This window comes from Pochonia chlamydosporia, chromosome 1, assembly GCF_001653235.2.
Source record: "Pochonia chlamydosporia 170 chromosome 1, whole genome shotgun sequence".
NCBI lineage: Eukaryota > Fungi > Ascomycota > Sordariomycetes > Hypocreales > Clavicipitaceae > Pochonia > Pochonia chlamydosporia.
Genome location: NC_035790.1, coordinates 4,124,833 through 4,148,802, shown reverse-complemented (window position 1 = coordinate 4,148,802; position 23,970 = coordinate 4,124,833). Strand labels below are relative to the sequence as shown.

The 23,970-nt window shown below is 49.9% G+C and overlaps 9 protein-coding genes across 9 annotated transcripts; 5 read left to right on the top strand and 4 right to left on the bottom strand.

Moving 5' to 3' along the window:
- Positions 1-76: 76 nt before the first annotated feature.
- VFPPC_15287 (hypothetical protein) lies at positions 77-477 on the top strand (the record flags this gene model as incomplete). The annotated part of the gene is made up of 2 exons (XM_022428962.1): positions 77-211; positions 280-477. 2 exons carry the CDS (start codon positions 77-79, stop codon positions 475-477), a joined length of 333 nt encoding a protein of 110 aa, XP_022284712.1.
- Positions 478-942: 465 nt separating this feature from the next.
- On the top strand, positions 943-1,629 carry VFPPC_12982 (Sm ribonucleoprotein (LSM)-related domain-containing protein; the record flags this gene model as incomplete). The annotated part of the gene is made up of 3 exons (XM_018290759.1): positions 943-1,084; positions 1,168-1,236; positions 1,310-1,629. The coding sequence occupies 3 exons, from the start codon at positions 943-945 to the stop codon at positions 1,627-1,629; spliced, it is 531 nt and encodes a 176-aa protein (XP_018149406.1).
- Positions 1,630-2,297: 668 nt separating this feature from the next.
- On the bottom strand, positions 2,298-3,299 carry VFPPC_01061 (chromosome transmission fidelity protein 4; the record flags this gene model as incomplete). The annotated part of the gene is made up of 2 exons (XM_018280957.1): positions 2,298-2,887; positions 2,999-3,299. The coding sequence occupies 2 exons, from the start codon at positions 3,297-3,299 to the stop codon at positions 2,298-2,300; spliced, it is 891 nt and encodes a 296-aa protein (XP_018149405.1).
- A 4,065-nt stretch (positions 3,300-7,364) lies between these two features.
- On the bottom strand, positions 7,365-10,408 carry VFPPC_01059 (gastric mucin-like protein; the record flags this gene model as incomplete). The annotated part of the gene is made up of 3 exons (XM_018280956.1): positions 7,365-8,265; positions 8,333-9,908; positions 9,973-10,408. 3 exons carry the CDS (start codon positions 10,406-10,408, stop codon positions 7,365-7,367), a joined length of 2,913 nt encoding a protein of 970 aa, XP_018149404.1.
- Positions 10,409-10,777: 369 nt separating this feature from the next.
- Positions 10,778-10,939, bottom strand: VFPPC_18757 (hypothetical protein; the record flags this gene model as incomplete). The annotated part of the gene is made up of 1 exon (XM_022430323.1): positions 10,778-10,939. The coding sequence occupies one exon, from the start codon at positions 10,937-10,939 to the stop codon at positions 10,778-10,780; it is 162 nt and encodes a 53-aa protein (XP_022285933.1).
- A 4,625-nt stretch (positions 10,940-15,564) lies between these two features.
- On the top strand, positions 15,565-16,003 carry VFPPC_15286 (hypothetical protein; the record flags this gene model as incomplete). Its single annotated transcript, XM_018293039.2, has 2 exons — positions 15,565-15,623; positions 15,748-16,003. The coding sequence occupies 2 exons, from the start codon at positions 15,565-15,567 to the stop codon at positions 16,001-16,003; spliced, it is 315 nt and encodes a 104-aa protein (XP_018149402.2).
- Positions 16,004-16,168: 165 nt separating this feature from the next.
- Positions 16,169-16,762, top strand: VFPPC_15285 (hypothetical protein; the record flags this gene model as incomplete). The annotated part of the gene is made up of 2 exons (XM_018293038.1): positions 16,169-16,465; positions 16,544-16,762. The coding sequence occupies 2 exons, from the start codon at positions 16,169-16,171 to the stop codon at positions 16,760-16,762; spliced, it is 516 nt and encodes a 171-aa protein (XP_018149401.1).
- Positions 16,763-17,209: 447 nt separating this feature from the next.
- Positions 17,210-18,529, bottom strand: VFPPC_12981 (transcriptional repressor; the record flags this gene model as incomplete). The annotated part of the gene is made up of 3 exons (XM_018290758.1): positions 17,210-18,190; positions 18,255-18,423; positions 18,492-18,529. The coding sequence occupies 3 exons, from the start codon at positions 18,527-18,529 to the stop codon at positions 17,210-17,212; spliced, it is 1,188 nt and encodes a 395-aa protein (XP_018149400.1).
- A 522-nt stretch (positions 18,530-19,051) lies between these two features.
- Positions 19,052-21,669, top strand: VFPPC_12980 (chromosome segregation protein (SepB); the record flags this gene model as incomplete). Its single annotated transcript, XM_018290757.1, has 3 exons — positions 19,052-19,285; positions 19,378-20,901; positions 20,968-21,669. The coding sequence occupies 3 exons, from the start codon at positions 19,052-19,054 to the stop codon at positions 21,667-21,669; spliced, it is 2,460 nt and encodes an 819-aa protein (XP_018149399.1).
- Positions 21,670-23,970: the final 2,301 nt, after the last annotated feature.

Below are 23,970 nucleotides of genomic sequence, written 5' to 3'. Positions count from 1 at the left end.
TCACACAAAGGAGGTGGCTGAGAGAGCACCAAAAAAAAGAGGTGGTTACGCATGTGATTCTCTCTTCATTGAAAGGATGAGGAGCTATGGAAGATGTGGTTGCAAGGCAAGGACTTTATCGGCTGAGGGACAAGTCAATAGACGGCGTTTGTCTGAGCAAATGCGGGTGGATAGACAGCTTCATTGCTTCAGCTGCTCTCAGAGAAATACAGCAAACAAACCAAGAGAGTAAGACTATAATGGTTTTACGTCTGTAGGCGCGACACATCCCCTGCATAGGTTGCCATTAACCAGTGCCTGCTTTACATTTGTAGAATGATCATGGCAATCCTGACTGGGCCTGCACATCATGACATGCAGCTCTGTAACACCTGCGATACCGCACCTCAAACGGCATTGAAGCTGCCGCCCGACAGTGTATGCATCAAAACTCGAGACTACGGTTATCTAGCCCCTGACACATATTCGACCTGCTAAAACTCCGTGGAATGAGTCGTTATGATATCACGACGACATCATTTCCATCATGTCTCCGCCGCATCCATCCAACGTGACCAGCTGCCATTGCCCCTCGACGGAACTTTTTTTTTTGGAGGTCATTGGCAGCTCTGCAGGAGTTGCAGCCCCGCGCCTTCCCTGCATGTTCCAACAGCCTTCCAAATCCAAAGTCTGACGTACAACCTGCCATCTGGATCACGTGATACAGATCTTATCGATAAGCGTCCCAACGACGACAACGACCAGCCATCGCATGTCCCAGCACACGCCGAGCCAAGAGCCTGCGATCTCAATCCGTCTCTCCCTTGCTTTAGCCAGATGCGTTCCGCCATGTTCTTATGAAGCACACAGGGTACAGGCCAATCTATGGAGTAACTTCTTGACACTGAAAGCCTGCTCACTACACACAAACGACCAACATATGCGAGGGAGGAAAGAATCGAAATGGAAAACCTCACCATCTCAGATGCCCCTCAACAACCGGGATCGGCGCCTCCTCCTGGAGCTCGCGGCCCTCCGCAAGGCCCTCCACAGCTGCCGCCGCAGATGTTCACAACGGCCGCCCAACTTCTCGACCTAACGGATAGTATGTCCACTTGCGAATACCGAGCGAGGCTGGACACGTACCGGGCTTGTTGGAAAGGTGCTTGAGCTGACACGTACCTACAGAGAAGCTCATGGTTGTCCTGCGAGACGGAAGAAAACTAATCGGAGTACTAAGAAGTTGGGATCAATTCGGTACGCTACCCTTTATCTAAGCAGCGCTCTGCCGGGCCATGCAGTTTTTAACACCGCGTCCGCAAACAAACAGCAAACCTAGTCCTCCAATCAACAACAGAAAGAATATTCGCTTTCAAACCTGGCACCGACCCCTCTGCTCCCGAGGGTTACTACGCCGACATATCGCACGGCATCTTCCTCGTCCGTGGTGAGAATGTGCTTCTTCTAGGCGAAATTGACCTCGACAAGGACGATGATCCGCCTCCTGGATTCGAACCAGCTGATTTGGAGCTCGTCAAGAGGCTGGCCGACGAGAAGAAGGCTCAAGACAAGGCCAAGGACAAGAAGAGACTGCAGAAGCTGGCTACGATGGGTTTTGAGGGTGAAAACCTAGGAGAGATTGTATTTTAGATTAGTGGCGAGCGTGTTTCCTTGTCCACTGGCGTGAGGATGGAAGGCAGAGAGGAGCCTGTTTGTTTTTGCAGTTTTGATTTTTAGGGGGTGGAGAAGCCGAGTCCCTGGCTCGTAAGCTGTGTCCTTGCTTTATTTGTTTAGTCGTATTTTATGCGGCGCTGTTCGACTTGGGAAGGCAGAATATTGTGAAATGCCACCAGTCGGGGGGATCTTGAGGCTAGGCTGAGAAAGAGATGGAGATTCTATAGCTTGGCAGGATGGGGGGCTGTACATCTCAAGGGGCTCGCGTGGTATCTGCTTGCGAATGCATAGAGGGACTACCAACAAAATAGATTATGCTCATAGCTGCCTGCATGCAAATAATGATTCTATCAAGCCAAGCGCAGACGAAACGAATGCTATGACCGGTTTCATAAAGTCAAAGTTCGGAATGCAAATCTTGTGTTGAGTTGTCTTTCGCATTAAACTATGCCAGAGCAGTACATGGTGTGGAGTCTCACAAACCAAAGAAACTAATATACATGGATGTCGAACATGGTGACGCTTCATATTTGCTTCATGTTCCTTTGCTGGATTCCACCGTCGGCGCCACTACGGCAAGTATTTGTGACCCCTAGAGTTAAACGGCCTTAAATTCGGCGGTCTTACCGGCTCTTCTCAGTTTCTCAAATCGTCTTCTTCATCCGCTCAAACATAGGTATCGGATTATCATTACCATTCTTCATACCGCCAAGAAGCCAGTCCGTCAACCCAACAAATTTGGCTCCCATGCCTCTTTCCCAATTACCTCCTTCCTGCGCCTGTTCAATCGTATGGGTCAATACCCGGCCTTCAGCATCAAAGTCGAAAATAAAGAGGCCAGTGAATGCCTTGTTCGGGTCAACACCCCTTCCACGCCATAAAGACCGCGCGATACCTCCTGGTTCCGGCTTGTCTCCATTTGAGCGCCGTTTCTCGCACCAGCGCACCACGAGTTGTTCTGGCATGGCACCTGTGCGCCGAGGGAGGAATGTTAAGGGCTCAGACGTCATGCGTTCTGCGAGGATTTCGAGCTTGACGTTGCCTATTATAGGAACCCGATTCCATGCAATTGGCGATGTCCAGAGGGCGGCATTGTAGGCAACTTTCCCTGATACAGCAGGCAGATGCGGGTGTGTCGTAGGAAAGAGTTGAAGGGAGATGTTGGGAGCTAAAATGTCCTGAGGCAGCGGGGATTGAAGCAACGTAGGTAATCGTTCCTGAAGTATTCTCAGAGCTGCCCCATGTCAATCAGTATACAATCATCACTATATATGATCCCGGCTCTAATGGCAATTATCGGAGCTCTGGGGGGGGGGGGGCAAGGAAGTGGTGGCATTATACGAACTTTTACCAAGTTTTGTCTTGTTTGGGTCCTGTCCATCTCCATCCTTCCGATTTCCCAGGAACTTGTGCTTCGTCCCGTCAAAGTGTGTCTGCGGCAGCGGCTGGGGAACTGGTGGGGTTTGCAAGAGGTATTCTTGTTTCGGTGTCAAGGATGGCGGCGCAGGCGGGAGATTCGCTGGTGCGAGATGTGAGGTTTGGTGAAGTGGTTGCACGGCGGCGGCGGAAGTGCTGAGGGTTGTCAAGCTCCGGAGTGTCGATGGGCTACCGGCAAGTATTGCTGAATTGCGCAACTGCGCAGCCATTGGAGGTCAAGACCGGCCTATCGATATTATGGACCGCATCCGTGTGCGCTAATGAAATGAAGGTATCTTGTCGACTTCGTCGGCTGGTCAGTGCCGAGTCCTCGATAGTTTGTTGGCCCAAAATGGCGTCACAGGGCAGCAGATGGTTGGTTTGAGGAAGTAGAATGGTCGCGACAAGGCACAATCTTATTAAATGCAGGAAAAGGTGTTCTCGAGTCCGCTATTTCTCGTCGTCAGAAACCAGGAGGTTGTCGCGAAGCAAGCCTGGTGGCAGTTCGTCGCTAAGGAATGAGACCTTGTTGGATTGAAACTACGAATGACGAGGTCGACAAACCAAACCAGAACAGACAGAATTCGGTCATGCAGCAGACTAGAGCATGCAGCTGGAGACAGAAAGAATGAGAGCCACAGCGGGGCCGATCCGCAAAGGCGGGTCAAAGCGGCTCATCAATGTGGAGGGAACTGTAGAGAGCAGTTGGAGTTCAGTTTGATGGCATTGATTGTGCTTCATACTTTGGGGGTGTAGAGATACGGGAACAAGTGGGTGTCTCGGAATGACTGTTTGCCAAAATATACCAAATGTTAATATGACAAAAAAAAAAAAAAAAAAAAAAAACCGACACTACCTTACTTACTCAACTTAAGTAAGTGCATGCCCGAGACACAAATCAGGTATGCAGGACTGGACGCACCTGCTTCATTCACTCCAGATGTCGTTTCACCACCCTGCGCTGCGCTGCGCTGCGACGTCGGCGGCACCCGGCAGCTGGCATCCGGTAAGTATGGAGTACAAGTGCTTGATTACCAGACTCTGCACCCATCTCTCATGGCCAAGTCTGGTCAGTTCAATAACTATCGTTTTGGCCCAAAATGACAAGACGGCAATAACGTCAATCATCTCATCAATTCCCATACCAACTTAGAATGCGACGCTATGCTTCATCAGGTACAATGTGACGGGAGCCCAGCCCAGCTCAACATGTCCCCGTACAGAGTACCAAATGCAACAAAGCGACGACGACCCTCAAACATTTAATTAGATGGTCGTTCAAATAGTCACGGTGTGATGCAAGGCCAAACAAATCGAGTGTTGGTGCGACTCACGAGGCTATTGGCATTCAGCCGACTTGTCACATGTCGTCACAGCCTGTGCCTGACGTGCCCCAGACATGGTGACTGGTGATGGCACTGGGGTGATGGCATGCAAGCCAGCCGTCTAGGTTGAAGCCAAGCAGGCAGCTTTGAAGTGCAGGGATTCCGCAGTTGCTTCGTGACTTCACGTATTGAAGTTGCCTGTCGAGAGAGGAACAGAATCTAGTGTTTTGCCCTTGGTGTCTGGTTGGTTTCGATATTGAGCGTGGTAGACAGACTGACGACCACACCTTTGTCCAGGTGCTGCGCCTGGCAGGCAGACAGAGGGCAGGCCTCCTCTGCAGGCCCCCCCAAGTGTCCGTCTCCGTTCAAGGTCTCCCATAATAAGTCACGCACTTCTCGGCTGCACCAGACCAGACCAGACCAGACAAGCTCAGGCAGATTTCCTGACACGTGACCCACCAGCTGTCGCCTCCCACCGCCCGGCCGCCTTTCCCTCTTGTTCCAGTCTGGTGTTCGTTTCGTTGTCCCTGACGTACCCAGTCAGTCTCACATCCTCGTAGCCTTCCGACGTTCCTTTGACCTTCTCGCATCATCACCACCGTCCACTTACTTCATCGCAGTTGCAACGAACTTCGCCTACCGACTCTTTGCAACCCCCAACGCCTCTTTCTTGTCAAATTCGCTAAACACTACACCGCAACCATGAACCCCGAGTAGTACGCGCAGAACCCTGAGAACGCCTCTGCCTAGGCGCCAACCTCCTGAAAGCTCCCGTTGACTGACCGCATCCTGATAGAGTACAACCAAACTCGTTGCGACGATGCCCACTGTTCCTTGAGAAATGAGCACTATTACCCTAGCAGGGGCACTGCGAGTTTTTAGGCTTTAGGCTTTAGGCATGCTCGAGTCCGAAGTACTGACATTTCGCCATCAGATACGACTATCTCTTCAAGCTGCTTCTCATCGGTGATTCCGGTGTTGGCAAGTCTTGCCTATTGCTTCGATTTGCCGACGATACCTACACCGAGTCTTACATTTCTACCATCGGTGTCGACTTCGTATGCGAACTGCCGCCCACCTTACGGTCCCAAGTGACATTCGACTAACCGGTATTTAGAAAATTCGAACGATAGAGCTCGATGGCAAAACTGTGAAGCTGCAAATTGTGGGTTGACATCTGAATTCAAGTCACATGAGCCAGATTCGATAATACTTGAAAACTAACCATCTTCGCCATTTCTGTAGTGGGATACTGCTGGCCAAGAGCGCTTCCGAACCATCACCTCTTCCTACTACCGCGGCGCCCACGGTATTTGCGTCGTCTACGATGTCACCGACATGGATTCTTTCAACAATGTCAAGCAATGGCTGCAGGAAATCGACCGATATGCTACCGAGGGCGTTAACAAGCTTCTAGTTGGCAACAAGAGCGACATGTCAGACAAGAAGGTCGTTGAGTATACTGTTGCAAAGGTAAGACGGTGAATACTGGCCTGCCAACTGGTCCAGGGTCATTGCAGAGTGACCGACCATTCTTGACAGCGACCCGCAGTCTACCTATGTGTGTTAAGACATGAATGCTGACTGCAAACAGGAATTCGCCGACAGCTTGGGAATACCATTCCTCGAGACCTCTGCCAAGAACGCCAGCAACGTCGAGCAAGCATTCTTGACCATGGCCCGACAGATCAAAGAGCGCATGGGCACCACGACAGCCAACAACACCAAGCCCAGCGTGCAAGTTGGCCAAGGCCAGGGCGTTGGCTCTTCCTCAAGCAACAGCTGCTGCTAGAATGCTGGAACGATTAAAGACAGGGAGTCGGCGACGGAGTACGCAAGGAGCAGGGCAACACCAGAGAAATGACTTGGCTGGGTACATTTACGACTTTTTTCATTCCCGTTTTTTCTGTTCTCCTCTTCTGCGCATAGACTGAATCATGTCCAATTGGATTTTTGCTCTGTAACTCTCTCTCTATCTCTCTACTTCTAAGGACGGCCGCGAGATCACGCACATTCTGCTATGCATTGAGACAAGCCGATTCAGAGGAAGCAAGGCCCCGGCTGCATCTTTTTTCGCCGGAGGTAGGGCAGCACGATCGAACCGGGAAACAGGATACGGAGTGTAACGAGGCTCATGCTACTTTTCCCCTCTTGTAACGAAGACATGTAGACAAAGGGGCCATCCTTTTTTCACCAGGCGAAACGCAACAACCGTGTCTTCTTTTTCTTCTTTCTGCGCTTATTATTCTATTTGATGTTTTAGGGTTGCTTTAGGGGCGAAATCCAGAGCTGGTTTTTTTCATTCTTAGTACTCGTGTGCGAGAATGGGCATTAATACAGGGAAACTTGATTATCCGTACTAGCTTGCACTGTGACGGTTACAATCTCGTAGCTCTCCTTTGAAACTAACAACGATGCATGCGTTGCATTCCCAGTCAGGCAACCGAGTTTGTCAATCAACATTTTGGTGAACTGGCACAAGATACTGGGCTTCGATGTCCAATGTAAGCTGATGTGATGCTCTACCTCGCCTCTATCATTATTTTTCAGCAAAAGACAACTTACGAACATATTCGTGAAAACCATGCCATGACAGTAATTTGGTGCATCAGATGTGGAATAGATCTAAGTTGTGAGTAACTGGCTTTCTGTTTCCAACTTGTTTTCGTACCATTTCCTGATTTCCTGCTCCTACCGGCGGAGTAAACTATGTATTTGTGCTGTTGACAATGTTGCCTGCCCTCCTGTTTCGCTCAAACCCAATCATTGCTAACGTACATGCTCCTCGATACAAATGCGAACCCTTGACTAAATGGCCCTGATATTTCAAAGAGCTTGATACAAATTACACAAAGGACATATAAAGGACAAAGAAAATAAAGAGAGTGGGAAAGCACAAGAAATTAGAGAGGGACGGCGGAGTACTGGACTGCTCAACTGCAATGCCAACTCTGTCTAGAACGCGTGTAGCTACGCCAGGCCCAAAAATTTGAGTGCTTTCCGGCTATTTGGCTTGCGAACCAGGTGTTTCTGCATGAACACAGGCATGAGTCTTCGTTCATAGACATCCTCGTCGCTGTCTTCATCATATTCGAAGCCGGCCAGGGACTCGGTTTCCCCGCCGTGAGAACTCTTCACCCGGGAGATACCCTGGCTGAATTTGCTCTTGGCCGACTTGAATGTCTTGAGAGTTTCGGCAAGTGACGGAGCTCTCAGGGAAGCGACGGGAGATGCAGGCTCGGGAGGTATTGGAGGCGCCGGGGGCACAAGCACAGTTGTTGGTGATATCGGACTTTCACTCGCAACCTTTGGTAATGACGACACTGGCTCTTTCCGAATACTCAGTGGCGGTGGTCTCTTTTTCTTTGCTGGTTGTATGGTATGTCGGTCGGAGGATGGTGTTGTCACTGGTGGCTCAATTTCTATGTTCCATACCGTCGACACAAAGGTGGCAATATCTTTTTCCGAAGCAGTAGAAGTCAATAGATAGTTGGCTTTGGATATGTCGATTTCAGATGAGGATCTGGGGGAGAATGAGCAACGTGGGGGTTTGTTTTCAGGTTTGCTGTTATTAATCGATGCTCCACGTATGTGAGTGAACGGCAAGTCACCCTTGCTTTCCGAATCGACAATTTGCGCAACCTTCATGACATCGACTCCAACCAGTCGCTGAAGGGCCAGAACAGTTGCTAGATGCTCTGGCGGATATAAAAGGAGAAGATGTCGCACGTCTGTATGAAGTGCCAAGTAGGTTTCCAAATGGGGAACTATAAGAGTAGCCAACAAGAACGAGTTTGTGAATGGGTTATCAGACGTCTGGTTTGCCAGTCGCTGAGCCGTGAAAGCTTGCATTGCATTGGCAAGCAGATATCTGATAGCAAAATATTGTGAGAAGTGTGCATTTCTAGGCATGTAGGACCGGAGCTGATGTCACTTACCGAAAGTCTACACGGCCGGTTTTAACAATCTCGGTCGACTTTCTACCAATTTTCTCCAACCTACCAGTGACAGCCAAGGAATACTCCTTTTTGACGCCTGCTTGAGAGCCGATAGCTAGAATGTTTGTGCCACTTCCATCGTTTCTTTGAGGACTGCCTGGCTCTCCACCGCGGAATATTGGTTTCCATAGTTCATCAAACTCTGGGAGAAGAGAGAACTGAAACTGGCGATATCCCTGCGTATCCGGTGGAAAATACTGGCCGAGGACGGAGCGCAGTGAATTCTGGATAGACACAGCTGTATGGCCCGAGGTAACATGAAACTCATGGACCTTGTACCCGTCATCATTTGATGTGGTTGGAGGGGGTGTCTGGGCTGGTGTTGGTGGCCGCAATATGGACACTGTAGATACGAGCCCTTCGGGCTTGCTTGCATGCCATGCTGGTTGCTTATAGGCAAAAGGGTCATAATCTTCCTTCCCCGGAGATGCTGTACCATGGTCGTTGGAATGAGCGACAGGCGTCTCTTCTCGGGAGAATGGCCGAAGTGTCGGAGTAGAAGGCACAGATATACCTATACTCTCAACATCTGAGGCTATCGCAGAGTATGGAAGGAGCGGATATCGCCCATCCTTAAACGCCTGAATGTTAGATTCGAGCATTGCATCTGATGACTCATCCTTGAAAAACACAACAAGGTCTTCCATCGGCGGGAATACGGGCTGCATAACAGCCTCCTTAGATGAATCCTTGCGTGCATCTGTGCCCCGGTCGACGTAGTTGGTTTTGGGCACTCCTAGGGCTTTTGGTGGTGGTATTGTCTTCTTTTCCACTGGAACCGGTTCCATCTTCACAACTGAGCGCCGTGACTTCACCACAATAGTTCGTGGCTTGTCAACAAGACTGATTAGGCTCAGCCTACGATCTTGGGCGTTTGAGGCTGGGATAATAGAGTGGCGATGCTTCCAAGCTCTGGGCGTATCTGGTTCTGCCAACCAGGATTCCGAGGGTATGCCAGCATCTCGGTGTAGAGCGCTAGCAGTATAGATTCTATCTAGAGATTTCACCCGGTAGACTGAGTTCCGTGAGAAAGACTGCCTAACATCCAAGACAGAAGCTTCCCCATATACAATTTTCTCGGATGCGGGAATACTGAAGGCCTCGGAGATCGGAGAGGCGGCAGCTGTCTCTGATTGTTGTTCAAAAGGTGTCGGTTCGTACGCCTCTCCAATACAGCTAGCAGAGTAGAGAATTGTTGAAAATGATGGTCGAATCCGAGTAGTATCCAATGTGAGCTGTCGGGGATTGGGGACAACACCTGGCGTTGGGGGCCCGCTGAGAGTCTCGGCGATCTCATCAGGGGGGACCTCTTCATCAGATCTCGAAAGGCCGAATACGTAGAATGGCGTAGAATCCTCAAACTCGTCTGAAAATCCATACAAAGGCAAACTCGAACTACGAGCTCGGCATGGCCGACCCATTTCGAATGGGTTCGGTGGCTGCAAGCATGCTGTCTGGCGGTCGAGGGCATCGGCTGCCCTCATAGCTCTGGTGATTGGATCCGCTTCAAGTTCTTCTTTCTTTCTGTCAGCAATCGTCGAATGTCCAAAAGGATATCTTTTTGTATCTTGGCTGCCTACCATGGTTTGACAAGCGCCTTTCCAAGCCTGCCACACCTTCTTTTATAATTTCGTCGAATATTGCTTCCGCCTCAGATCTGTCGCCGTGTGTCTCATATCTCATTATTTCTCTGACGCAGAGAGCTTGTGCACCCGGTGTCCCGCCGTTAACAAAAACCAATCGTTTGTGGCCCGTTGTCGCTTCATTCAAGAAGCTTCTTGCGGCCGCAACCCGTGCAATAAGAGCATCGTGGACTTTCCGAATATAAGAACGTGCATCGAAGCATTCATGTTGTTCGTCAGCTCTTGCTTTGATATATGATTCAACACTCGGCAGTATGAGCAGTTGTGGCGATGTGGGAAGCAGCCGAAGTTGAGTTGACACTATGTCTGATTTTCCCTCAAACGCCACGATGCTGCCCAGGAGACCTTCTGTCTGTGTAGGAGACGACGCCATAGTTCGATTTCGGTGACAAGCCCGTCCAACGTATAGACAGAAGCAACCCGGAACGAATCGAAAACACAACTCAAGTTCTATATGTTCCCCGTACCGCACCTTGAGCTTGCCTTCTCCTGTTAGGCAGAAAGCCGTAGTAAGGTGAAAGGAATGGGAACAAAATCAAGGTCCTCGGGTATTTGCTGCACAGCGTGCAACATGCAGCGGAAAGACACTTCTTTGCAATCGTTATAATACCCGGGTACCCACGGGATGCTAAACCAGTGTAAGTCAAAAGGAGTAGGGGTTTCCCTGCCCAATGTTCCTCTGCTGCAGGGTTGTTTGGTCACTGTTGAATGCTGTCCGGTTGCAGTTGAAATAATAGAATAGTCAGGATGGGCAGGAGGGAACCGGTCGTTTGCTAATGGTGCTCCTCAGGCAATGGGCAGCATAAAACGGCGTGCAAGTTCTCCAACCGCGAGACAGATAGTATGGACTTCTCGAAGATGAGATGAAGAGGAAGAAAGGGAAAGGGAAAGAAAAAGAAAGCATATAGTGTTGGTCACAGACTCACGGTAGCCAGTCCGTCCATCTGGTAATCTCGCAGCCTGTTAATTTGGCAAGTGTGAGCTGCACGGAGCTTTCCTTCTACTTGTATATCTCACTTCTCCCCATTTCATTCTCCATGCCATGCCTTGCCTTGTCACATCCATCCAGTCAAGCCAGCCCTTGGCTTAATCCAACCCGTCCCCACGGGCAAAACGTTGTCTTTGCTGGCTAAAACGAGATCCAGCCTTCAAACCGGGCAAGGGTATGTTGTCGTTCGCATCCATGACCAAGCTGCTAACCGGACTGGGGAGTGATTTTCACGGCAATCCCTCATCCACACTATCCACCCTGGGCTGGGCGAGCTGGCAAAGCTGGCCTGGTAAACGCGCGGGTCTCTCGTCGGCACCATGATTGATACAGCCAGCCAGGTTCTTGAAATGACCATCTGCCAGTTGCTCACTGACCAACCCACGAAAAGACGAGGCGAACGGACCAACGGCCTAGGCTTTTGCCAGGATGCTTGGTGTCACTGCCCTTTTGCCAACCAAAGACCAAGACATGCAAAGACCAAGACATGCAACACTCAGAAATTGCCCAGCTGGGTGTAGTCATATGTCATACAAAGTCACCGCAGAGCTCCGGTTTGTGGATTACCACCGGCACCATCGACAAAAGCACGATGAACCTAATATTTCTGCTGCGCTTGGACTACAGTACCCAAAATAGCATCATGAGACTGTCCGGCAGAGCAGCAGGAGCACCGCCAGCTTGGGCGTGCAAGGTCTAATCTAAGGGTCTGAGGCATCAGCACTGGACGGCATGTTTGTTGGCGGCATTCAGCAAATCCCCAATGCAGCCTCATCATATCTGCATGGAAGTCGCCGTCCATGGCGTTCTCGGATCTGCAGTGCATGTCCTCCATCAAACTCGACCAGACCTCTTTGTTAGCCACAGGCCAGGTACTGGTGGGCCATGCAGCTGCCCCAAGTTGGGTCCCTCACAAGGACAGGGGTTCAAATTACGGAACCACACATCAAGGATTCAGGGGTCACCAAGCCCCCAGTACAACTTGACCAGACTTGAAAGCGACGGGTTATTCCTTGGTGGGCACGAACCCGCGACAATGAGCACAATGAACGACGCTCTAAAACGATGAATTGAACCTGGTGTCACGACAATCGGAAGGTTGCACGGAACATAGGGACTTGCGCGCGTGCCCTGAAAGCCAGTAAACTTTTCCTCAATTCTATGAACTCCCGCTTCAACTGTAGGAGCCTCGGCGTCAGATGTGTTTTCTTGTCATCAATATCAGATTTGTCCTTCCAATAAAGGACGAAATAAAAATTGCATTTCATACACCACAACTTGGGTGGAGCTTGGAAACAATTTTACCCAAAGCCTCGTCACCGCAAACATATCTGCCGGGCGCCAAACCACTTGGCGCCGCCACTCTTACATGAAGACCTTGCGTGGACAATAGTGATCAACCGGTGAAGCTCTCCACAGATGATAACACGGAAGGCTTCCCGGCGCAGCGCAGCCTTGGATGCGATGCCGTCTTTTGTCCCAGCTGCTGGAAAACGCCCATTGGCAGAACTCAGCCATTCTCGGCTCACCGACCGCTTGATCCATGTTCATATCTTGTACGAGAATAGGCGAATCACCCTTGCCATAGTGTTGCAAGACTGTGTTAGCTCCCGATCTTGAACTCAAGTCGACCTGACCTTCCCAACCTACACGGCCGAATTCCATACGTGATGAATTACACAGTATTAATAACGTTTGACATCCAAATGCCAGCTTACACACATCGCTTCGTTCGGTCACACAGTAAGAATGCAGGAGAAGTTCAAGAAGAAGTGTAGGGCACGGTTATTGGCTCGGGTGTCAGTTGCTCTGAAACGCACATTTTCGGTCGGCAATGCCGTGTAAACGTGGCATGGCTGTGGACGCAGCTTTCATAATGACCAATGAGGCACCGGTACTGGTATAAAACACTGCTGATGGTATACTCAGTGTTTGGTGCAGAAGACTCAACTTTCTTTGTTAGCAGCTACAGGAGCACGATTTCCGTCACTAGCTCTCCCTGTCATGTCAGACTGAGCCTGGAGTAAGCCCAGCCTTCGATATCACCGGCGGTGGCTTTCGTATCTTCCAATTTAACGAGATCAAGAATCTCCAACTTGGCAAGACGAGAACTTCCAAGTCGAGAGTTTTAAATATTATGATCAAAGATGCCAATTCCCGAAATGCCGCTCCGCACATTAATTACATACAGGAGAACTCTCCTACCCCCGGCTCGACGCCTCGTGGCCCAACGGGCGCTTATCCTTGGCAATGTGTTGGTCGTCCATCGACTCCACAGGCGTTGCAATTTGGGCATTCTGCTCTGGGATGATCTGTACCCATTCTAGCACTGCTTCCCTGTAGACTCAGGAGGCTATCCAGGAACGGCAATTTGCATCACATGGGTAAGCGGTTCAATGTTATCCTGTAGAAAGGTAGCTCAAGTAATCAAGTGGCTAAAATTGTCTCGTCGTCGCCCGGAACGCCTGGCCGGGTAAAGTCCAACAGGCCTCAGTAACGAAATGGTTGTCCACAGTGGCCCTCACGGCGTCTCTCGACTCTGACTTTGATCAAAAGCCCGTCTCTCTTCGTTGCAACACAGTCATCATTCCTAGGTAGGTAAGCGTGGGATACAATGTACGTATAACCTGTATTTGCACATGTCCAGCAATGGTACACAGTCCCTGACCAACTATTTACCTTCAATCCTTTTCGCAGAGACCCAAGTAACCGGGACAGCCACAGCGCGTGCGCAGTTTCCACTGTTGTTGAGGCTCGAAAGACCGGGCCCCTTGTCAGGAGTTGCCTCCGTTTCTTCATCAGGCACCGAGGAAACCTTGGCCCAATTATCAACTGAAGAGGTGTCAGGATGTGGTACCGCGAACGGGTTGCAGCTGTGAGATACAAGAACTTTGAACAACAGCCTAATGTTGAGTGTGCCATTGTGCACTTGAGTTCGCATCGTTTATGCCGTTACTTTTGTTTGTCTCATTACCTGCTCCGCAAGAGGCCATATGCCCGAAGACACGGACGACAGGACCGTGGTTTCATCGAAGGATGAGCTGAGGAGGGCCATAAGCTTGCAGGAGCTTCTCGACTGAGACTCGCGTTATGGACGTGCCAATGTGACAGTCTCATGCACGACACTGTAACTTTTATGCTCCCCGGCATTGACCTTATGGTAGGAATGCTAATGTAAAGGCGAACTGGGACAACCGAGGTAGCATGTTGAGCAGGCTTGTTGGCGCTTATGAATCTTACGAACATCATCATCGATTTGGTTCGCCACTCAGCGTCTGTGGAACAGGCCAAAAGAACAGTTCCATCAGGCATTCTCAATATTTATCACTCAGCAATTCGTTCATAACAAACCCTGACTTCATATGTCAAATACGGTTGGCCATATGAGACCCTTGGTTCAAAAACTAATCGCATTGCATTTGCTTCCTTCAGCAAGTATGCCGAGATGAAACAATGTCTGGTCGCCAGAATGGTCAAAATCATATGCTCAGTCGGCAGTGGCTTGCTCTACATGTGGTATTCTGCCCGCAAGCCTCACAACTCCGAACGTCATGTAAATTTCGCGCACTCTTCCAGTCCAGGGTTTTCCGCGATCAAACCATATTCTTGAAAAGGATCGACAACAGTCCGATGAATTTCGGAAGATAAACCCCATGATTGCAAGGTTTTTGGCAACTTTGTAATATGATAATATCGTCGGCCGAAGTCTTCTTCGCAACCTCAACTGCGCAAAAACCTTTCACGGCCCAAGAAGGGAACCTGGCTGCTCACTCATCGCTATTTTCGGTTTGTTCAGGAAATTTGCAGAAGAAACTAAATGACTAGAAACTTGGCAACCTGGTCAGGGTACTTCAATGTTGTATTGCTGCAAAGGGATGTCACAGCCAACTTGGTCAATTTCCCAATGGGGGTCAAGGTGACCAGAATGGGGATTGACCCTGGCAAGGATAGTGGCAACCACCAGGGCACTCACGATACGGGTATGGCCACTGTATGTATTAACACAGAGATGGGCGGCGAGATCTCCTAAGAACTTTGAACCGCGATCTTACCCAAGCAATACGGAGTACGTGGTTCCGAGTATGCGTATTATCCCACATGGATTGTAATAATAATGGGTTGCCCTGGTTTGACAAGGAGCCCCTGAATTGACAAGGACGGAAAGAGTTCTCCACTACGAATGGTAACTCCTATTGCTTAGAGCACCCGGAACTGAGGCTGGCTTTTGTTCGTTTTAGTCGTCTCCAGGAACCGTGCGTTGCCAAACGCTTCGGAGAACACTGGAATGGCCGACAGGGGTTGTTGGCTCGTCGGAATCTTGCTCACAAAGCAGCCGGAGTGGTGAAAGCACTGTCCACATCACATTGTTGGTACTGGACTGGACTGCTTCTCGACGAAGAATTCGTAAGCTGAAGCTTTGTTCATTCCGCGGCACTATCGACCGGTGTGTGTTCATCCTTCTTTTGTCGAGGCATCACCGGACCAAGGCTTCCAGCCAACGCCATGTGGTGAATAGCGGCCCGCAATGCATCAAACATAATATGGATTGGCCTCAATTCACGAGGAAAAAAGTCTGGCAAGGTAGGTACACCAATTCTCGGCCCCAAGCGGTTTACTCAAAATAGTTCAAGAATAGAGCCATGTTCTCCAAACCAACTTCCCGTCGATACTGAACGAGTCATGGCAAAAACAAACACCAAACCTTGAACCTTATTAACTGAGAGACTTTCCCCAGTTCTTCTCCATCAGCTCCATCTTTGTCCACCGGCGCCCACAACCCGTGTCCGGAGCATCGAATCACTGTACAGTACCGCACAGTACAGTAATAATGCCGATGGGCGCTCAGGCAGCCGGAACTGCAGGTCATTGAGCGGGTATCCATATGGGATCTCGGCCAAAATGCCCCGACTTTGCATTCATGAAACAGCCCTGCCCAAGAGTCATAGCTGTGCATACATGCAAGCATACCTACCTAGGTAGGTGCATGGAACAAGGTAGAAATAGTGAGTGATGATGGATGAATGACAAATGGCGGGGGCGGACAATGGACGTGAATGGTATTCATCAGGCGGATAGATGGGGTAAACTTGTTTCACATTCAGACGCCATGTACTGTATAATATCTATCACCTTCACCTGCCAAATATGGCGGTAAGTCCAATACGAGAGAATCACAATACATTAAACGAGAAAATAATGCCTCAGAAGTCAAGCCCAGCTTCCCAGTCTACGCATTGCCGTAATGTCTTGTCCTGTACTGCGTACTCCGTACTCCGTACTGGTCATATCAAACCCTCGACTTTGACAGGGCCAAGCGGGAAAGTAAGAAAAAAACTTCTTCATGAGCTCCAGACGGAGATCCAAAAAGCGAGATTCGATCGTTACACAGGAAATAGCATTGGCCTTGTCCAACCACCCCCAAGAGGCTGTGCTGGCCCAACAGCTTTTTTTTTTTTTTCAAGTCAAGTTCTTTTGCAAAGGAGTTGCTTTTTGTGCTGTCCTGTGCGTCCAATTATGCAGGGTCTTACAAACGAAACGATATCACTTTTCCAGGTCGATCTAGGCCCTGCACATGGACCACCATTTTCCAGGTGTGACGGCCGAAACATTGACAGGAAGCTTCCGGCCTCACCGTCGGCGCCGACGTGGCCTAGTTCAAACTATGTCGTATGTCATTTTCTTCATCCGAGACCAACTGCTGTACCAGACAGTACGGAGTGCGCAGTCGGTGTAATTTGAGGTTAAAAAAAAACCTGACGAAGCGGCGGGCGGACAGACCACGTCTTCTGGTGTAGCTCCAACGCCCCTTACGTGGATGCTTGGCAAGATGGGACAAGCCCCGTGCCGGCTTTGTTTTTTTCTTTGTTGTTGTAGAACATTGCGCTTGTTCAATGGAAGGCGAAAAGAATAACACGAAGCTTCCAATGCAGGTCGCACTGGTAAAGCATTGAAACCTGCAGTCTGTGGTAATGAGTGTGTTTGCCCACATCCAAGTATACAGTAGGGGGGTCAAAAGTATTTGAACAAGGGAAAGGTACCGTATATCGCGTTATGTGCTGAGGCATATCAAGCCGTATTAGTGTATACTTGGATACAGGCAAATACTTTTTACTACAAATTTTAGCTCAGCTAACGTCGTGTTGTATACCGCCTCAGCCTCTTGACTGCCGAAGAGGAGGTAACTGCCTAGTCATCCATCAGTGCTGCCAGTTCTGCTTCCTCTTCGGCAGTCAACAGGCTTTCCACCTCTTCTGTCTGCTTCTCTTGCGTGCTTTGTTTCTTGGCCTCTTCCATCTTTTTGACGGCAGCATCAAGTTTCGCCTTTTGTAGTGGCCAAGTGCGAATAGTCCCGTCGATGCTGACGCTACAGACTTTCTGGGGGTAACCCAGAGCATCACGAAGGAGTAGCAAGTCCGTAATCTCTTCAAAGTGCCCCTCCAGCGAGCAGTACAGCTTTCCAGACGCTCTGTCCCATACTTTCACATCCTCGTCTCTTCCTGCGGTAATTACCCAATTACTCGTCGGTTGGACTGCGCGCACGTAATCGCCATGTTGTAGAGAACCTGCTGCCGCAAAGCCATGACGCCGCTCCAGGCACTTTGCCGTCCCATCTGCACTGGCTGTCCATAAATCGAGATCTTCTGCAAACTCATCAAAAACCAACCTGTAGACACTCGTGTCGTGTGCCTCGATCGTTAGGTTCTCGGTAGGAGGCGCGCCATGGCACGACTCCGTGAATGGCTCACAGCTGTCTAGGGTAACCTCCCATCGACGAATGTGTGGATCACTGCTGGCGCAATACAAGACAAACCTCTCAATACCACTGTATTCAGGATCCAAAGCTAGATGCTGGACAGCGAGCATCGTCATGGTGGGGTCTTGTATGGTGTGCAAACGACGGCCCGTTTCAATGTCCCATACGATAATCTTCTTGTCTGCTCCGCCACTGACGAGGATGTCCTGCTCGCCGAGTTTCGTGCACAGAACGGCCTTGACAAAGTCAGAGTGGCCGCTATATTTCCGGCCAGGCTGACGTGACTCGATATCCCATGACCATATATCCTTATCCCAGGACCCTGCAAATATGGTCTTGTTTTCTTTACCCCCCACGGCGAGACATGTAACCGGAGCTTTTGGGCCACGATAAGTTGCTTGTGGCTCGGGGGTCTGCATATGTCAGTTGGTGAAGCTGCCGATAGATATGTCATGAGTTTGCAGTGGTATTCCATACTGATAAATTGACACGGCGAACGAAACCTGCAGATTCAGCAATGAAAATCGTGGAAAGCGGAGATCCGGGGTCGGGAATGGCAGCAAGAATCTTGGATTTCATCTTCAAAGGGTCGCCATTCTTGTTTCCTGCCTTGGCCGCCTTTCTCGCTCTCTGTGCCTGAGAGGCACTATTTGAAAATCAGCTTCCGGTCTTGCTACGCCTCTTCATGATATGCCGTTATAAAAAAAAACTCACTCAGTCTCGAAGAAGTGGTCTGGGTCCACAGACTGCATTGTTATTGTTCAGGGCAAAAGGAAATCTTCTGTTTGATGCTTGGTGTGAGTCGAATAAAAATGATGGCAGATGTCAAGTGCCTTGTAGAGAAATATTAAAGGTCCAATGGATCAATATTCATGTTCAAGGCGCTCCTTGTTCTTCTTCATTGAAGCTGCCTGGATGTGCCTGCCAGACCTTTTTTCCTTTTCCACCACCCAATCATCGTTGACATTGTGAGGATGGACGACGTTGGTGGGATGTGGTGGGGCAAAACGGCCTGGGCAGGTGCCATCCCATCCATGTTCGTCGCAGTCGAGGTCAAACGGTACGTACCGCGGGGCTTTGCGCGTGTCTGGCTAGGGATCAATTAAAACTGAACGCGCTTCAACGCGTCTTCTACCATTTGATGCGTCGACTTGGCACACATGCAGCCTTTTCCAGACGTACTTCCTTGATTGCTTCTGTCGATTCTTGACATGAGTTGAAAACAATTTGAACAGTAAATCCATTCATTGACGGCTTTTTACAGTCACATAACCATGGATTCAACAGCATCCAGACCACGGCCACGGCCAGCCCACACCCAAGGAACAACGAGGTGTGCATATACGACAGATGGCAATCGACTTGTGACCGTCGGCTCCAATAATACAATTCGACTCTACAAAACTGGTTCTGACGGAGAACCTACAAATATCGACGACTGCCAAGAACAAAATGTCTCCATCGCAGCTGGAAAGGACTTCTTTGTTGTCGGCTCCGAAGACGGCACTGTCAGTCTGTACAATATCGAAACTGCAAACTTTGAACGATTTCTCCTCCGTATCTTCCGATAAGAGAAGTCGCATTGACCCGCGACACTCAGTGGTGTGCGGTTGCAAGTGATGAGCTTAGTGTCAAGCTTGTCAATACCAAGGACATTACACAGGTGAAGCATATGCGGGAGCACAGCAAGCCAGCCAGACATGTCACCTTGGACCCTCAGGGACGGCTAGCTGCACTGTCTTGCACTGACGGCATCATATACATATACTCCCTGACTTCTGAGGAGCCTGAACTGATCCGTAAAGTCGATGGAATCATTGGAGCCGTGGACAGCGAGGCCGAGGTATCGACAAGAGTTGCCTGGCACCCCGACGGCCGAGCCTTTGCAGTACCCACTCCGACCAAAGATATTCAGGTCATCTCCAAGAACGACTGGGAGAAGCAAAGACGTTTTGCCGACGGCCATCTGTCTGATATAACTGCCATTGCCTGGTCTCCGAACGGTGCCCTCCTAGCCTCGGCCGGCAAGGATGGCAAGGTCTTGATCTGGGAAACCAAAACCCAGAGTGTCATACAGCGATACGATTACTCCAACGTCATCGACCTGGCTTGGCACCCGTCCAGGAATATATTATCATTCGCAACTACCGATGGCGAGGTTTTCATCTACCCAGACTTCCTTCCTGACCAATTTTCTCCGTTATTGAAGCTCAACACCCAACCAGCTCCCTTTATTCACGATCCTTTATCCGAAATCTCAGGAAACCGACAGCAATTTCCGATCAATGGCCACAAAGAACAAGCAATTCCCACCCGACCTCGTAGGGACTCTTTGGCGAGTATAGACTCCCTGCTTGGTGATGAGGCGGAGGATGATGATTTTGTAGTCGACGACGACGGTGCTGGCTATGCCGTTGGCCGAGGTAGTAAGCGAGTACGCGATGTCGATGATGCGTTCGGGGATCCAGCGAGCAAGCGGATGCATCTCATGCAGCCACAGCATCATGAGGCATTCCAACCTGGTTCAACGCCTTGGCGAGGCAACAGGAAATACCTGTGTCTGAATCTCATTGGATTTGTGTGGACAGTGGACCAAGACTCGCACTACACAGTGACGGTAGAGTTCTACGACCACGAATTCCAACGAGATTTTCACTTCACAGACACGTTTCTCTATGACAAGGCTTGCCTGAATGAACGCGGCACGCTGTTTTCGAGCCCGCCCAAAGATGATGCCCCAGCCTACATTTTCTACAGACCACACGAGAGTTGGACTCAGCGTTCAGATTGGCGAACACAGCTTCCAAAGGGAGAGGCTGTCACAGCCATGTCCCTGAGCGAGTCCTTCATCACAGTAACCACATCTGCCAACTACGTCCGAGTATACACTCTCTTCGGCATGCCCTTCCGGGTGTATCGCCCCAAGAGTTCTCCGATGGTAACTTGCGCTAGTTGGAGAGACTATGTCCTCACAATAGGCAATGGTCCTGTTGGGTCAGACGGGAGGACGCGTCTACTCTACACAATTGAGAATATCAAACGAGATGAGATATGCCAAAATGAGGACACAGTAGCCTTACCAGAAGGGGCAATTCTCAAGAGCGTGTTCTTCTCAGATAACGGGGTAAGAGGTCCTTGTTACTTTCAGCCAATATTTCATGTCATCGACGGATAACTTACAGTACTTTAGGATCCGTGCATTTACGACTCAACTGGCACTCTACTCACACTACTCCACTGGCGGCAACCATCTCGGGCTTGCTGGGTACCATTATTGGATACCAACCTTCTCTCACGTCTAGCATCTGGGCGAAAGAATGAATCATACTTCCCAATTGCAGTAGCAGACAACAGGTTCCACTGTATCATTCTCAAGGGCGGCGACCAATACCCCTATTTCCCGCGACCACTCTTATCGGAATTTGACTTCTCCATACCATTAGCATCACCACCTGATAAGAAGAAGAAGAAGAAGAGTGACGACGCTGAGGGTGGCGAAGACGAGGAGATGACAGAAGACAAGGAAGAAGAGGATGAAGACGCCGAGAATCGAAAACTCGAGCAGCAATTCATGCTCAAAGGTGTACAGGCCGCTCAACTACGAGATCTGGTTGACGCAACCTCTGGTAATCACACTCAGAGATCTCTGCTTTCCCGTATTGAGCTGGAAATCGACAAGACTCTCCTGCAGTTACTGGCAGTTGAGTGTCGTCAGGGCGAAGATCGCGGTATGCGTGCACTCGAAATGGTGGAGCTCATGCGCGACAGGACAGGTCGCATGATGGAGGCAGCTGGCAAGGTTGCCGAGAGGTACGGTCGTACGGTCTTGGGCGAGAAAATTCGGGAAGTTGGGGAGAAGAGAGCCGGTGGTATGGACGAGGAGGATTTCTAAGTAGGAGAGGGTGTGGATTCTTGTTTTGAGAACTGGGGCATGGGATGATAATGGACAAGGTTGCTCTTGCGGGAATAGATAGTCTGACGGTTTGGATATGAGTCTATGAATCTCAAGTTTAATGCTTTGTCAATGTTCATGTAGCTATATTACATTTTGACTACTTGGTGAAGCGTAGGTACGCGAGGATGACTGAGATAAATGCAGCATTCTATCCTGACACTGTCGTGCCTCTTGTCTTGGTTTGCTTGTGGTTTACATTATCATTGTCATCATTCGCATATACCCAGAGCTTCCCATTCTAGTTGGGGCTAGTTTATTAGCTTTGTACTTACATCGGACAGAACCTAGTGGATTCGGCATTGCAGTACCCTATTTGTTCAATGTTGGCGATCAAATCCAAAACACCATGGATTCAAGCTAGCACCAGTTATCCTCATGTGCTACAGTAGGGGTGAAAACTATCTAAAACCATAGAAGGTATTGCATATCTCGGTGTACAATGGCACATACTGCGAATGTGTTGGTGTACGCTTGGATATGGACAAATACTTTTTACCACCGACTGTAGATATGGCCAAATCAACACAGAGAACCGTTCGATACGAGGTAGACGGATGCTTGCCAGATCCGTGTTATAGCTTCGCATGGTAAGCCTAAGTGAATAATATCTGCCGTCGTAGTTGCTAGAAATGCGGTTGTTGACCTACCCTTTTTGGCTTATGGTGTAACGGCACGGCAGAACGTAACAACCCAGTCGGTAGGAACAGGACCTGGTGTTGCGTTACCCGGCACAAGACATTGTGTGATGGTGTGTTTCTTTCTTGCTAGTTCAGCTACACTGTCCGTCGTGTCGTCAACATGCAGCCTTAAATCGTCTCGCCCATTTTTTTTCTTCATGAAATTACCTGCATGATGCAACTACCTCCCACCTACGGCATGTCACTACAGGCCGGTCCATCATCCCCGGCTCACTCAACACGCCACACAATGGCATGCAAACCGAACGCGCAAGATATCCGTCTTTCACCTTGTCGATGATGACGAGTAAGAGGCCGCAACGACGATCGTGATTCACATTCGGCTGCGTCTAGAGGAAAAGAGCGCACACTAAGAAGGCACACCATGCTGGTCCCGTTAGCGCCAGTAGCGGTTGGGTTTGCGCTTGCATCTGCAGCACACCTGGAAAAGCTGCATAATCAACATACCAGGATGACATTTCGGTGTCTTTTCTCGGGCAGCGACTGGACGACTTCCTGGCAGGTTATTTCGGGTATTGTCGTTCCGAGAGCAGGGTTCACCCTCATGAAGGCCGAGCACTTGCTTGCCTCCTTATTTCTGGCATTACTGCGTCAACCGCACCCCATGGATTGATTGACACCTTGGAGAACAGGGAAGTGCATCGAGGGCATGTTGGCTTTGACAATCAATTTTCCTTGACTGAACCCCAGACACTTATACTCGGTACTCCGTACTTGTCCACAATACTGTCTTGCACCCTCCTGGCAGCCTCCTGTCAACTCGCCAAGCTATCTCCACACCAGAAAGTTGACTTGGTGGGGAGCCAAGGAGCAACTTAGGCAAGAGATAGGAGGGTCGGGCAAAAGAGCCATCTGGATGTGCTTGTCAGGCCAGTGCATGACGACGGATGGCAGACTTGAGAGCTTCTGGCGGGATTCGGTCGAGATCTGCAATGGCGGGGAAGAATGCTTGATGTATCAAGTGCCGTGGTTCTTGGAGCTAATCATATCGAATCATTCCGTGCCGTAGTAATCTGGCGTTGTCCAAAGAGGGTTACGTCTTATCGCCGTTGTCCCCTGCAAGCATCGATACCGAGTCCGTGCAGTTGGGAATCGTACGCACGCCCGGATACCGCCAGCGACGCAAATGACTGGCAGCCAACCTTATTTGCTTGTCAAAACTTGAAGTCATTAAAGAAGCGGAGTGGGTTGTGATGCGCCCGCATTAGATGCTACTCGGCCTCTCCAACCGAGCATCACCTCTGAAATCCTAGCATCAAGGGTCGGCGTTAAGAACTGGTGCCATCTGTCCAACATGACCTGACCTTGGTGACGCTATTTGCTCAACTACCTAGGTAGGTAGCGTCGATGGCGCTCTTCTCATCCTCTGTCGAATCGTCAAGCTTGGGCTCAGCTCAGTATCGCGCCACGCCTGTGACGTCTCCCATCCTCCAAACGAATACAGCTTTGAGGACTTCAGATCACAGTTCCAAGAGGAGAACTGGCGTCACGCCACGAGGAGACAGGTCGATTTTGAGGCAGGCAACGTCCTGTGCTATGT